This window comes from Clupea harengus, chromosome 9 (assembly GCF_900700415.2).
Source record: "Clupea harengus chromosome 9, Ch_v2.0.2, whole genome shotgun sequence".
NCBI classification, from domain to species: domain Eukaryota; kingdom Metazoa; phylum Chordata; class Actinopteri; order Clupeiformes; family Clupeidae; genus Clupea; species Clupea harengus.
The window spans coordinates 19,630,785-19,645,784 of NC_045160.1; the positions used below are offsets into that span (position 1 = coordinate 19,630,785).

Genomic DNA, 15,000 nt, shown 5'->3' on the forward strand with positions numbered 1-15,000 from the left:
CCTTAGCCCGCCTGCCCCCCCGCCCCCGCCCCCGCCACCTGAAACCCTTCACTTGTGTTGCTTTTCAAAAGGTCTCTCTGCTGAGCTATCAAAGGCTGGGCGCCATCTGTGCAATAAAAGCACATGAAATCCTGGGAAAAGATGGCAGAGAGAGTCAGCACTGCCACACACACACACACACACACACACACACACACACACACACACACACACCACTACCTGAACAACCTGGCATTGATAAAGCGAAATATATGCCTCAACTGCACAAGTGCATGTTCAAGAATACACACGTACACAGACAGTGAGAGAGAGTGTGTGTGTGTGTGTGTGTGTATGAGTGTTTGTGTGTGTGTGTGTGTGTGTGTGAGTGAGTGTGTGTGTGCCTGATGTGCTTGACTGCAGCATAACACAAAACCTAAATGAAAAACCGAGGGAAAGAAAACCCAACACAGAGGATACACAAACAGACTCAAGTTGCCTTAACAGTGCTTCTCTCCCTGCGGTTCAGCATTAATGCCGTTGGAAATGGAAGTTGGGGAGGAGTGTGATGAAATCTGCTACGCCTGTAGCATCAAACTCGGTGCGGTGACTTACTCCCAGCCTAGCTGTTCAAGCTGTGGCATGTGTCTCAGTGCTCACTCTCGAAACCCACCGCATTCCCTTGGTTAAGTATAGGATGGGGGTGTACACATGGATCCGGCTTGACTCCTGTCAGCTCAGTCGACTCCTGCACGACTCCTGCACGATCCCTGCGAAGCACTTCAGGACCCTGGCTAGAGACCTTGCCAAACACGCTTTGCGCTCGCTTCTCTTTAGGCAAATTTGGAACGTGAACTCGTGAAGTGCTTAAAGAAACACACTCACACACACACACACACACACCTGGCTTCATCCACTGACCCTGGCAATGATGCATCCACCCAGGTAACCTACCCCACCCCCCACAGAACACCATCCTACGCCTCCACCTCCATCTGTCTACCACCCATCTGGGCGCCAGGTTATCTCACCATAGCAAAACACACTATCTGGGGCCGGGCCTCTTGTCAGACACAAGAATAAAATTGGCTTGTGTGCATTACCGCCCTCCACTAGTGCGCTACACACCGGCACATTACTGCGGCGAGCTAATAGAGCATTTCACAGAGCTATTTGTAGGGGCATTAGACACGGTGAGAGACCAGCGCCACATCCATCATCTCAGCAACATGTTCCACGGGCCCCCATCTAACTGCAGAGTCGTTGGGAGGGGGGTTAGCGTACGTGTGTGCGGATAGCAGTTAGCTCGGGAGGGAAACTCAGAGCCTCATGCCCATAACAGACCCCAAAAATACTCACGCAACACACATACTGTACACAGACAAATGTGACTGGCTATACACAAATGTGGGTGAACTGTATTCACATCGTGACACACACACACACACACACACACACACACACACACACACACACACACACACACACACACACACACACACAGACACACGCAAAAACAATCCGTCACTAATACAGGAGATGCAGAAGTTCCAATGTAGGACGCAAGGTTTCTGCAAAGCCAGGATGTTTTGGGTGAATGTTCAGCTGTTCAAACTAACGACACACAGTTACAGCACACGCACACACACACACACACACACAATGAATTTTATCTCTAGTAACCAGAATAGAAAGATAACATTAAGTATTCAATCTGAGGAGAAAAGGGATTGAAGACATGCTCCTGTGCCACTTCTATGCATAATATTTCCAACATCCCAATGCATAAAATGATAAACAGATGAATGAAAATACATATTCTGGCAGAACATGCTCTATTTTCCTCATTCAGCACACCGAAGGGCATATACAGACTTGTTTCAACTCGAACAGCATCACCACGGCCTTAATGTTGAGGTGAGAACACCAGCCACAGAGCCCGCGTGGCCTGGCTTTATCAGGAAGTCGCAGGGCATCTGCTTCACACATTGGAGACTGATGATTTTGGGTTTACTGTACACTGAAAGCTGACAATGACAAACAGGTGCACTCCTAAGACAGTACAATGCCCTGCCACAGCTCTCAGATAGCCAAACTGCTGGTTCCATCTCAGGTTTTGTTTACTAACTTAGTAACCAACCTGAACCTGTACTGGGCCATGGGAAGGCTCCTGTAACGACAGCTGATGTTAGCGGGCACCAGGACCAGACGGAGCCGCCACTAAAAATGCCTGAGATGTCTGTACTTTCTGTCTCATGAGGTTTCACTGTGGCCCCACAGGCTGCCCCCGGCTCTCGTAATAGCATGGCCACTGATGATGAAGAGCATCGATTCCACCGCTGACCTCCTCTGGCACACACACACTCCATATCCCCTCCGCAGAGGCCGGTGACCTCCTGCAGCACACACACACTCCATATCCCCTCCGCAGAGGCCGGTGACCTCCTCCAGCACACACACACTCCATATCCCCTCCGCAGAGGCCGGCGCACCCTGAGCTCCCCATGAGCAGGGAGAAGAATAATGGCGGAGTCGACACAGAGACGGTAAGGCGCAGCCCCAAGAAGACAAGAGCTGCAGTCTCCTGGGGAGCACATCCAAGGAGGCCCTGCTGGTGGAGGTGTGGGGAGCTGAGAGACACAGAGGGGCAGTGGGGGTGGAGAGAGAGAGAGCGAGAGACGGGGCCACAGGGACCGCAGCACCCGCAATAAAACACACAACCTCATTGCATATTCGAAGTAAAGATTGAATACGTCATCCAACGTATGTTGACAAAGGAGAGGACCGGAGTGGCCATTAAAAGCAAGGCAAAATTGAGCCTCCTGTCTTATTGAGGCCATTGGTCATCCCTCCTGTCCCAGTCCCAATTGACCTTTGTGCCAATTAAAAGTCTGTGAAACAAAGACTTGATGCAATTGCTGGACTTTTGACACCTCTGCACAGACAGTCAATATGGCAGATTTACATCCGACTGGGACAAGAGATATTAAAGCGTTTCAGTCTGCACTGAGAATGAGCTGGTTAATCACACACTGGTTGGTGATGGGATTGATTGACTTTGACTGAATATAGTAATTTGACGATAAAAATTCATTCAGGGGCCTTGCAGTAATCACCTGCTAAAGGTTGCGAGGGTGGACGGGTTAATGACGGCATTCATCTCAGGGACACGACCTCGGCCATGATCCTACCTCAAAGTAAGACAGCTGCCATATAAACACAGCTAACGCACCAACATCTGGGCACCGACATCTGCATGGCTCAAGCCTGTAAAGCAAGAGCTATGGGTGTACGATGTGTGTGAATGTGCTTGCGAGTGTGTGTGTGTGTGTGTGTGTGTGTGTGTGTGTGTGTGTGTGTGTGCGCACGCAGATGTGTGGGAACCAGTAAGGGTGAGGGTGCGTCATCATAATAATGTGTTGTTTGGCTTCAGAGTATGAGTGTGTGTGCATGTGTATATCTGGATCCACATATTCAAGTAAGTGTGTGTGTGTGTGTGTGTATATCTGGAACCACATATTTAAGTAAGTGTGTGTGTGTCTGTGTCTGTGTGTGTGTGTGTGTGTTAGGGCTGAACGATTAATTGCATTTGCGATTTAATCGCGATATGATAGAACGCGATTTTCTAACCGCAACGTTCGCGTTTAAAAAACGTGGTCTAAAAAAAAAAATATATATATATATTATATATTTATATATTTTTTATATTTATATTTTTTATATATATATATATATATTTTTTTTTTTTTTTTTAAGATGGTACATTTTGCACAGAGTGTTTAAAAAGTGCATGCCTAGTGTTTATACTTAAAATGACTTGATTTGTTGTTCTTGTTTCTGTAATGAGCAGTTAAATAAAAATGTAAAATGTGGGAAAGAATATTTTACACTAAATGTATCTAATATTGTGTTGGTCATATTTAAATCATTCATTACGTTTTGTTGGGGAAAAAAAGAGGATAAAAAAAAAATCGCATATTAAATCGCAATCGCAATATTTTGGTAAAAAAATCGCAATTAGATTATTTTCCCAAATCGTTCAGCCCTAGTGTGTGTGTGTGTGAGAGCATTCAAGCAGCCCAGCAGCTCTCCTCTGAAGCCAGTAACAGGCTGAATGCGTTTGCCTCTGTACACCCACTGGGTTAATAAGCAGCGTTTTCAATTAGAGGCAATTTGGGTGAAGAGTTGGCACAGCTGCTGGAAAGCTCCGCACACGTTTTCGCTCTCTCTCGTTCTCTCGTTATTTCTCTCTCCCTAAACCTACTTGACTGCAGGCATTACTGACGTGCTATTGGTTCTCCTGTTTCCTGCTCCTTTATTCCTACCATTTCCTTTCCTGTATTCTCCAACCTTCTCACCACTCACTCACTCGCTCTCTCTCTCTCTCTCTCTGTCTTACTCACTCTCTCTCTCTGTGGCTTCAGGCGTTGTGTGTGGGTGGGCAGACTGTCTGACACATGGTGTGAGAGAGGAAAAGAGGGCTGAGACAAGCATGAAGACAGCCTGCTATATGCCCACAGACAGACAGGCAGGCAGGCAGACAGACAGACAGACAGACAGACAGACAGGCAGGCAGGCAGGCAGGCAGGCAGGCAGGCAGGCAGGCAGGCAGGCAGGCAGGCAGGCAGGCAGGCAGACAGGCAGACACAGAGGTCAGAGAGGCCCAGACAAGGGGAACGTATTGCCCGTGTTTGTGTTTGTATGTGTGTGTTATTTCCCCGGAGCTTTGAGCGGTAGCATCCCCACAGCCAGGCCTCCGCTCTGGGCCTGGATGGGGCTGACGCCGGGGCCCGTTTGCATAAGTGATTGGTGCCTAATCAAAAGTGAAAAGCCAATTTCAGTCACTCTCCTCTAATCCACACATACACATGCACCCATGGAGAGATAAACACACCTTTCCTCTTTAAGATACAGGGGAAGCAGGAATAAGAGAGGGGGTGTAGGGGGGGGTAGAGAGGCATGGTCTCTGACCTTGAATGACAGAACTTTGATGGCCCACCTCCGTCACCTCTCATCACTGCCAGCCTGCGTCAAGAGGGGGGAAGAAAATCACCTCCCCGTGGAGCTCTGTCTCCTTCACCTCCCCCTACCACCCCCTACCCCCCCCCCCTCAAAACTCCTGCTAAAGACGCTCCTGAAAGCAGCCAAAGGCTCCGCTAGCCAAAGGCTCCGCTAGAGCACGAGCGGCACCATCAAGCACTCAATCAACAAGTGCCCTGCGTGACAGCGGGCTGACTGGGTGATAACAAGGCAGCAGGCAGCCTGATAAAGGTATGCCCAGCAGGCTGCCTGCGGATGCAGGATGGGCTGTCATGTCTAACTGAAGAGAGTGGGTAAAGCTAAACAGCCAGTGAAGTTCAGACTGCATACTGGCGCCCACTGAACAATACAGGCCGTAAGGAAAACACTGACCTGGACACACACAGATTCATTTCTACACACACGGACACATGCACAAGCACGCAAGCTTACACAAGTCACCCCCTTCCCTCCTCTTCAAAGACACACACACACACACACACACACATGCTCACAGACACGCTCACACACACACACACACACACACACACACACACACACACACACACGCAAGCCTCTGATGTGACGTTTGGCTTGTTTATGATGCCACTGAGATGTCTCCTCTGGATTTACGGTCTCTGAAATGTCAGATTCTATCCCATAAAAATGAGGTAGGGCCGAACACTACAAATGTGTGCGGATGTGTGTGTGTGTGTGTGGGCGGGTGAGTACGGCTGGCTCGGAGATAACCATGGGAATAGCGGCCCGTCTATTCTCGCCACTGGCTCTGTTGGCGCCGGACCAAGTCTGCTTTACTGCTGCCTGTTAAAGGCTGGTATCTGTGACATCACGGCTGGGCAGGGGCCTCCTAGAGGCCTGTGATGATAAAGAGAGGTACAGGTTATCTGCCAGTTTGGGAGATGCTGGTTGAAGATGAATGTGGCAAGCATCCTGTCTAAGGTGACAGTCACAGGGAAATCACCGAATACAGCCTCGACATTCAGCCTGGCTGCTGCGCAACACGAGCTGAATCGAGATGTTTGGGCCGGTTACTGATGATTGTGTTTTAGTTATACGGAAGGCTGTGTTACTTAAATTGTTAAATCGCTGTGAAATTGCTGTTGAAGTGCTAAATTGACACTATTAGCGACTACACCGAGATAGTGCATGAAAATCCATAAAAATCCCACTGGAGAAATGACTGTCTTATTTCTTATCCACGGCGTCTTGCAGGCGGCAGCATAGATCTGCTCAAAGAGAACCTGCTCCTCCATTGTGTTGGAGGGAAAGGGGTTACATGACGTGTCAAAGGGACATGGTGTGAGAGGCACTGTGTTGCTGTTTTCAACGTCAACAATTTTTCCCAACACTGCCATTGTTTCTGGTATCACTATCGCAACCAGCAACGAAAGGCCAATGACCGAGAAAGAGAGAAAGAGAGAGAGAGAGAGAGAGAGAAAAAGAATAGAAAGATAGAAAACAAACATGGCCACCATCACCTGCATTAACACTGCCACTGGGAACATCCCATAATACTCAATGCGTGCACAATGACAGCATTCTTATTCATATGTAAGATATGTACTTTGACATTTGAGTGTTAAAATTTCTTTTTTTAAGATGACGTTAAATACAGGCCAGAGAATAATCGAGCAGCTCGTATCGTTTACAACTACAGCTTATGCTCATATAAATCAGACTTGTGTGAGAGGAAAGCCATTCTGCAGTAGAGCAGACCACATGAACATAGCACTGAACTAATCCAAAGTGCTGAGACACATCTAAAGATTTATCTGACAGGGGCAGGCCAAAGGCCACGCTGAAGAGGATCCAGCTCGCCCTCCAATATAACCGCCTTCAAATCCAGTCACCTGTATGGATTTCATGCAGCACTTCAGAGAGGGAGAAGAAGAAAATACCTGCTGTCTTTTAAACAGTCAATTCTTTAACCTCGGCTGCAGCCGAGCTTAAGGTAAATCCCACCCCCACACTCGACAAGCGCACAAGTGTGGCACAAAAGCCTCTTTCACCTCACGAGCTTGGCACCAAGGTCACCGCCGCCATCTGAGCAGACGGTCGGCGAGAGAGAGAGAGAGAGGGAGAGAAAGAGAGAGTGAAAGAGAGAGAGAGAGAGAGAGGGAGAGAGAGAGGGGATTGTGTGGTGAGAGGTGGCTGGCGAGGGGTCCTCCGCAGCCAGGCGACTCACAGAGGATTATACACAACTGAAAGTTTTCCTGTCTTCCTCTTCTTTTGTCCCCATTGAATTCTCTCGCTCGTATTCTTTCAGCTCTATCGACCACTTACTGACAGGGAAAAGTATGTGAATGTGTTTTGGGTGATTGAAGTGACCCCCCCCCTCTCCTCTTCCTGTCTCTATTGGAGAGGGTTGTGGACTGCCAATCTCCAATGATCTACAAGTGCTTGTGTGGATCTGGACCTGGCTCAAGGACCAGCTCAACAGCAAGACAGCTATTCGACAAGGTGTTCCAACTCTGTTACAAGACAGATGCAACCGCTGTGGTCAAATTCAGGATCCCTTGAGTATGAAGCTGTGAACATGAAAATGTGTCCATCTGTGTGAGAGCTAAGGCGTGGGCATATAGGCGTATGGGTGTATGTTTCGTGCCCACAGTGTGTGTGTGTGTGTGTGTGTGCGTCTCTGTGTGTGTGTGTGTGTGTGTGTGTGTGTGTGTGTCTGTGTGTGTGTATGCTGCAGCATACAACCCCCCAACCCTGCGTCAGTCAGACTTCTCCAGCGGCGCCGCCTGCCAATTTACACATCTCCATTATCTGTTTTCCTCCTCCTGTCCACTCGTGTATCCATCCCCCCCCCCCCCCGCACTGATATTTGCTGGCTGTGCTCGAGGGACACGCTCAGGCAGCTCCAGCTTGAGTGGTCAGACTAATACGGGCTAGTTCTGAGAAGCCTGGAGTGCCACAACGCATTAGCCACTCTCCACCGGCCCATGTATTTATATGGCGCAGAAAATACTGCCCGGCCCTCAGGAGGTCTCTCAACAGCCTGCTATGACATATTCACTTACAATGCATTAACTCGCCAAAGTGGAGCTTTTCCCAATCAATGAGGGGTAGGGTGGCGCTAAACCTTGAGACTTTAGTGCAATTATGAGGTGGCTTTGACCGGGTCCTCAAAATCTCAGTCTACACACGTCACAGGCCCCGAGAGTTTCTCTTGAGGAAGTCCAACGTGAAACAATCGTTGGAGTCCCACTTATGGAAGGGGCATCAGGGCTGGCATGAGTCCCACTTATGGAAGGGGCATCAGGGCTGGCATGTTCCCTGGGCCTGGCAAGAGTGATGGTACAGTTTTTAAGAACATCAGAGCATAATCTGCGAGGGAAAGAAATGCGGTTTCGCTCTGATTCGAAAACAGGCCTTTCAAGCTGTGGCACCCTGCTGCAGCCTGAGGAAACATGATTTGTGTGTGTGTGTGTGTGTGTGTGTGTGTGTGTGTGCCCGTGTGCATTTGTGTGTGTGTGTGTGTGTAAGGAGGGGAAACAAGAGGGAGATAACACAGTAGGAGGCCTGGCATGTGTGTCCCTGCCTGTGTGTGTGTGTGCATGCATGTGTGTCTGTGCGTGCATGCATGTGTTCCATCTGTTTGTGAGTGTGTGTGAGGGAAACTGCCTGTAGTCACATGTATGAATAGTTGTGCTTGTAAACATGTGCTTGTGTGTTTGTGTGTGTGTGCGTGTGCGTGCATGTGTGTGATGTGGTGATGTGTGTTATTTGTGTGTGGAGTGTGTGTGGGTGCGCAGTGGGTACGCATGTTTGTCAGCCAGCAGGGTGGCTGTGTGAGGGAGGGAGGGGGGGTGGGGTGGGGTGGGGGGCACACACAGAGCTTAACAAGATGGAACTTACCAGGGAACTGGTAGCTGTAGCTCGGGGCAAAGCCGGTGTATCCCCTGCCATACGTTGCTACAATGTTTGGGTAACCTGAGGAGGAGGAAGGAAAGAAAAACATCTATGAAAATCACAATGAAATTGGACTGAAGACCTACTACACAAAAGGCATTCACCCACACATAACCAAAAAAGAACACACACATATCCACACATATAGATACCCTGTCAGTGTTGTTTTTACAGAAACACACACACACAAATGAGACATGCACACATATACACATATACAGAGCAATACAACATTTGTTTTTAGTTAAATGCATGGATAGCACAGCCCTGGAATGGTCAGGAGACTAAAGGTCCATTTTCAATACATGATGTCTTTAATCATCATGGCCTTACACACTTGGACACGCAAAGATATTCATGTATGCAGAGCTGCCTCTGTCATTATCAGATTACAGATAGGCCGAGGAGAGTGACAGCACCCTCTTTAAAGTGTTGGAGGCCGAAAGCACACAGGCTATTCTGCTGATGCAAACTCTTTAGAGTCAGATGCACTCGACCTCTCTCTCTCTCTCTCTCTCTCTCTCTCTCTCTCTTTCTTTCTCTCCCTCTCTCTCTTTCTCTCCCTCTCTCTCTCACACAAACACACACACATATACACACAAACGCCTCTCACTGCAGCCCTGAGTTTTGCTTTCCCTGTCCAGTCCTGTTCCCCCTCCCCCCCTCCAAAACTGTCATTGATCGATAACCTTTCTTTTATAGCGGTCAGCTAATCGATCATGAAGGACACGCCAGTGCTGGGAGACAATGACTGGGGTGATATTTGTTGCCAGGACATCGTGGATTAGCTCGCCGCACAGCCTCTTAGCGATACGGCGCACGGCAGGGGCTAAAGCCGCGTAGCCGAGATAGCCAGTGTGGCGCGGGGACGTGGAGAATATGATCGAGCGATTACAGGGTGTTAGGGGGAAGGAAACCTGCGTTTCGCCGCTGTCAGGAAATGCACTTGAAAAGCTGTTAGCATCACTGTTATTATTTTTACCGCACTTTTCCTCTCCAAATCCAGCGTTCCTGCCAACGCAGAAGCTTTTAATGATGCCATTTTCCGTGGAGAAATGTGATAAACAATAAAAACGTTTACATCATGTCCATTTTGTGTGCAAGCAGAAGAGCATGTATTAATATTTAATCAACAGACTGAACTACACGGAAGAAAAGGTAAAATGAATAATAACCACAAACGGAGATGTAGCAGTCTACTACAACCAAGCGACTGGACAAAACAAGTTGATTCAGGCCATTGCTTTCACATCATCTGTATTTAAACATTTAAATTTTCCTTCCTTCATTTTCCTTCCTTCTTGTAATTTACTTGTTTGCTTGTTTCCATGTCTGTTCATTATTTTCATACGGGCACTACTTTGCAGTGTTGTAGTCATGCCAGTAAAGCTTCTTTGAATTGGAATTTGAGAGGAAAGAAAAGGACAGGGAGAGAGAGGAGAGGGAGGGAGAGAGGGAGAGGGAGAGAGAGGGAGGGAGAGGGAGGGAGAGGGAGAGGGAGAGGGAGAGTGAACACGTAAGAAAGGAACAGGAGCGAGTTGAAGTTTGGAGGGAGGTGGGATGGAGCCCAGCACACATGCTCTTCTTGTCCCTCTGCCAGCAGCCGAGGACGGGCAAGACGTGTGTGGCTGAGCTGGAGCTGGAGCTGCTCTGGGCCAGCTGCTTATTATTGTTCCTATTCTGTCACAATGCCTTACTGCACAAACAAGGAGCCCGGGACTTAATTATCTGGAAGCATTTCAAACATCAGCCACAATGGGTCGTGCAAGAGAGCACACTCTGTGTGTGTGTGTGTGTGTGTGTGTGTGTGTGTGTGTGTGTGTGTGTTTTAAATCTGTGTGTGTGTGTTTGTGTCTATCTGTGGGAGCAGGTCTGCCCCTTACTGCTGCTTTAAAGGTGCTCTTCCCTCCCCATGCCACCATTAAGGGCTGTGAGCCAGACCTAAATACAGCCTCCAGACCTGGAGTTGAAATACCCAGGTGGTGTCCTATGTGACATGTTAGAGAAACAGAAAGAGAGTGTGAGAGAGAGAGAGAGAGAGAGAGAGAGGAGGACGATGAGAGGAAGGCAGAAAACAAGGTAAATAGGCACTGTACCTAAAGATGCCTGGGAGAACTACAACACTAAACCCCCAAAGCTGTGCTAGTGAGTCTCAACAAAGCTCTTCTACCGGCTCCTTTCCTCAATGCCCCCCCCCCCCCCCCCCCCCCCCCCCCCCCCCCACACACACACACACACACACACACACACACACACCTCGTTTCAGCTCCTCTCTTACACATCTGGGGCTTAACCCAAATGGCTCATTATGTACCAGGCGGCACCGGCACAACCTTTATGACATCCGCGGAGCGCTCCCCTCTGCACGGAGCCACGGTGGATAAGTGAGCCTCTCGGGACGCAGCCTTGATCTCAGCCTCCGCGCCCATCACTCAGCCTGACAGCAGCCGGCGTCACCGGCCAAGGCGAGTGGCAGCTGCGGCGCAAGCCATGGCGCAATGGCTCTGTGTGTGTGTGTGTGTGTGTGTGTGTGTGTGTGTGTGTGTGTGTGTGTGTGTGTGTGTGTGTGTGTTGGGGAGTGGGGGGTTCTCTCTGTGAAAGTAGGCTTCTCCCAAGGCTCGGGGTGAAGCCATGCATAAGAGAGGAGTCTGTTGCAAATCCGGGAGGTGAGTGTGCGTAACACACAGGTGTGCCAGCCGAGCTGTCCATGAGAATCAGTGCACCGGCACACACCCCCCACGTGGGCAACACATCACTTTCTCAGCCGCCTGTAGCTTACTGAGAGGCATGGAAACGAGTGAGAGAGGGGGAAAAAAAATGAATAAATAAAATCTGCAGAAATATCAGTGTGAGTGAATATCACAACTGTTCCTCGCTAATGATGAAAACCTGGCTTTACGTGTTTGGAGTTATAACGTGACATGTTATCTGACCGGTGAGCGCTGAGGGCAAATGCTCACCAGAACTTCAACATGAAGCTTATACATAAAGGTCACGACCTTTCTTTGCCAATCTTATTCTCAATCTCAACCTTGAGTAGTCTGGTGACCGGAGATCCACCCCAGTCCTCACTGCACTTCATTTCACACGAAGCACTAACTCCTGCCAGGTCAACTGGCTCTCTGCTTTTCATTCTGACTTTCCCTCTTTCCTCCTGAAGTTATATTCGTTGAAGTTCTATTTGTTAAAGCTCGATTTGACCTATTTTTTATAGACCTTTGTTTTGTTTGTGGATTGTGGGCATTGTCTGGATTTATAGGACAGCGGATTTATCAAAACACACATTATTATTTGTGAAACTTTTATTATATTTATAAGTGCAAATGTTCCAATCGTTTGTATTCACATTGTACACGCATCCCTGTTGTTTCTGTTACTTTGTGGTCTGCATGTTGTTTAATGTAAAATTGTATCCCCTTCATTTATAGTATTCATTTCTAATTTTAATTTAGTTCAATTCCAAACACAACAAAGACTTGCTGATACTCCTAAAAAATCCCAAAGCAAGACTAGGCCACTCCACTGCACCCACAAGCCAAAGATAACAGAGGGGAAGTCCAGCACTTTCTTCCAGTTCAACAACTTCCTAAAAGCGACAGCGCACACTTTTGTTTTGAAAGCGCTAACCATTAAACGCAAATCTAACCCAGATTCTCTCGCGTCTCTCTCTCTCTCTGGCCAGTGAAACCTGAAGAAAAAGCACACGTAGTATTAAACAAGGCGTCCTTCTCAACCTTACTCCTCTGGGTGGGACGGGACTCTACAGGAGAAACGAGGCTTTCCTCGCTGTCAGTTCTCCTATACGGCGGCCCTCTCGCCTTTGCCTCTCATTACCCGCCTTTTCATAACATGTTGACTTAGCGTACGCATCTCCAGACACGGCCAAGGAAGCGTTCCACAAACACAGGGGCGCTGTGTGCTCTTGTGGCCTCCCGTCTTCAGAGAGGTAAATGCCAGATGCTAAAGCTAAATATACATGACACCGGCTTTTCCTGTGACATTTTAAGAGCTTACTGTGAATGCACTGTGGCATGGCTCCTATTGACAGCGGGGGGATTAGTGCGACACAGGAGTCTGAACCTCAGGGGAAGCCAGTGCTCGTCAGAGGAATGGGGAGCAACACACACACACACACGTGTGCGTGCACACGAACACACACACACACACACACATACACAAAAGCACGCACACGCACACAAACTCATGCACGCACACACACACACACACACACACACACACACACACACACACACACACACACACACACACACACGCATACAAAAGTCTACCTACAGGGCTGGAGCTGTTGTCATCATGGCCAATGTGTCTACTAAGAGACTGCCTTCTGTTGCATGCTCATGACTAGAAGTGAGGCTGAATGCTAATATGACTGAGTAAAAGTAAAAGGCCATCAAACTCATCTTTAAACACACACACATACACACACGCGCACACACACACACACACACACACACACACACACACACACACACACACACACACACACGCACACACACGCACGCACGCACGCACGCACGCACGCACGCACACGCACGCACGCACAGATGAATTAGTTTGTTCTTTTTCCCCCCCTCAAATCTGTCGTATCACCTGAAGTGGGAGACGCACACCATCCATATAGTAAATGCGCAAAAACACCACCACTGAATGAAGTGTGTGTGTGTGTGTGTGTATATGTGCATGTGTAGACCTCCTGTGCCTCTTTGTCAACTCCCAGGAAAGTGGTTGGTGTGTAGGAACTGTAAGATCATCTCCCAAAAGAAAAGCACCAAACACCCCCCACTGAACCCCCCCCCCCCCACTGAACCCACCCCCCCACCCCCCCACCTCCATTCCTCACTGCACACTCTTACCGCCTTGCCTTCATGCACCCTCTCCCCCGTAAATAAAAGCTGTCACTTCATCAGGCCCCCCCGCCTCCCTCTAGCAGAACCCCTTATTTGTGTTATTAATATGCATACTAATGCACCTATTTTATGGCTCAACAGTTCAGATTCGCTTTAGAATCAATTATCCATCTGTTTAAAAAATAAGCCCTGGCTCCTGCTCTTGCGTGGGGGCTTAGAATGTATATTCATTTGGAGCAGGCATACATGAGGCCCTTTAACGCAATAAAGATAAATGGCTCGATTAGGTGTGGTAAACAAAGGCAAGGCGAGGGGGGGTGGGGGGTGGGGTGAGGGGGGTGTTTAGGGTGAAGGGGTGTGTAAGAGGGGTGCTCTTTAATGAGATTTTGGCATGTACGAAATTACACTTCTTTTAAATAATGAGCCACGCTGATTCTTTTTTTGGATGGGGATAAGCGTATGTAAATTGTGGAAGAGGAAGTTTATCCTGCATCTTCAATATCAGTACTCAGACAAAAGCACTGATAAGAAATAATCGGCTAATATTCCTGCTCCTCTGTAACTGATTCCGCATTTGCATCTTCTTCACCGGTGTAGTCCTAACATGCCTTCTTTCAGAGCTGTATTTCACCAGGTGTTTCTGTGGGCGCCCCTCATAACCCATCTGAGGCGGCTTGCCTTCCCCACCTCTCTCTAGATTTGACTTTTTATAACGTACAAAAGCAAAAAGACTGCGCTCAGATCGGCGACCATTAATCCCCAAAAACGAGCGGCCCTCCTTCAGACACTCTCCTGGGCCGCTGTTACTGTAAGTTGGCCAAACGCCTGACAAAGTTTGGGTGCCGCAGCGGAGTGTCTGATGGGCAGCTCTGGGGGGGGGGGGAGATGGATTAAAACTAAGGAGAGACGCCTCCCTTTCTCTCCTCCGCTTCGCCTCATCCTCCCGATGAAAATCCCCTCCACCTATTATTCAGCACTCCTGAGGTGGGGGAACAGATGAAATCATAAATTCATAATTTAACATTACTTCAATTTTCCTCTTCATTTAGTTCTGTAATGTGGAGGCCTGTGCCCCAGTGGGTTGGAGGGGGGGAGGGGGGCGGGACGAGTCGGGGTCAGGGGGACGAGGAGGTTGGCCAGAAGAACAGAGGGGGCCAAGGCCAGAATATCAATGGCATATTTTTGCGCAAAGCCCTTT

General features: G+C 48.7%; 1 protein-coding gene across 10 annotated transcripts in view; it reads right to left on the minus strand.

Annotated features, from left to right (window-relative positions):
- The window catches only part of msi2b (musashi RNA-binding protein 2b), a 224,199-nt gene that overhangs the window by 36,824 nt on the left and 172,375 nt on the right, over nucleotides 1-15,000 (minus strand). For all 10 annotated transcript variants that reach the window (XM_031573765.2, XM_031573762.2, XM_031573764.2 and 7 more), the window contains exon 10: nucleotides 8,881-8,955. In XM_031573765.2, the coding sequence (XP_031429625.1) occupies nucleotides 8,881-8,955 (75 nt within the window). The remainder of the gene's footprint in view (nucleotides 1-8,880; nucleotides 8,956-15,000) is intronic.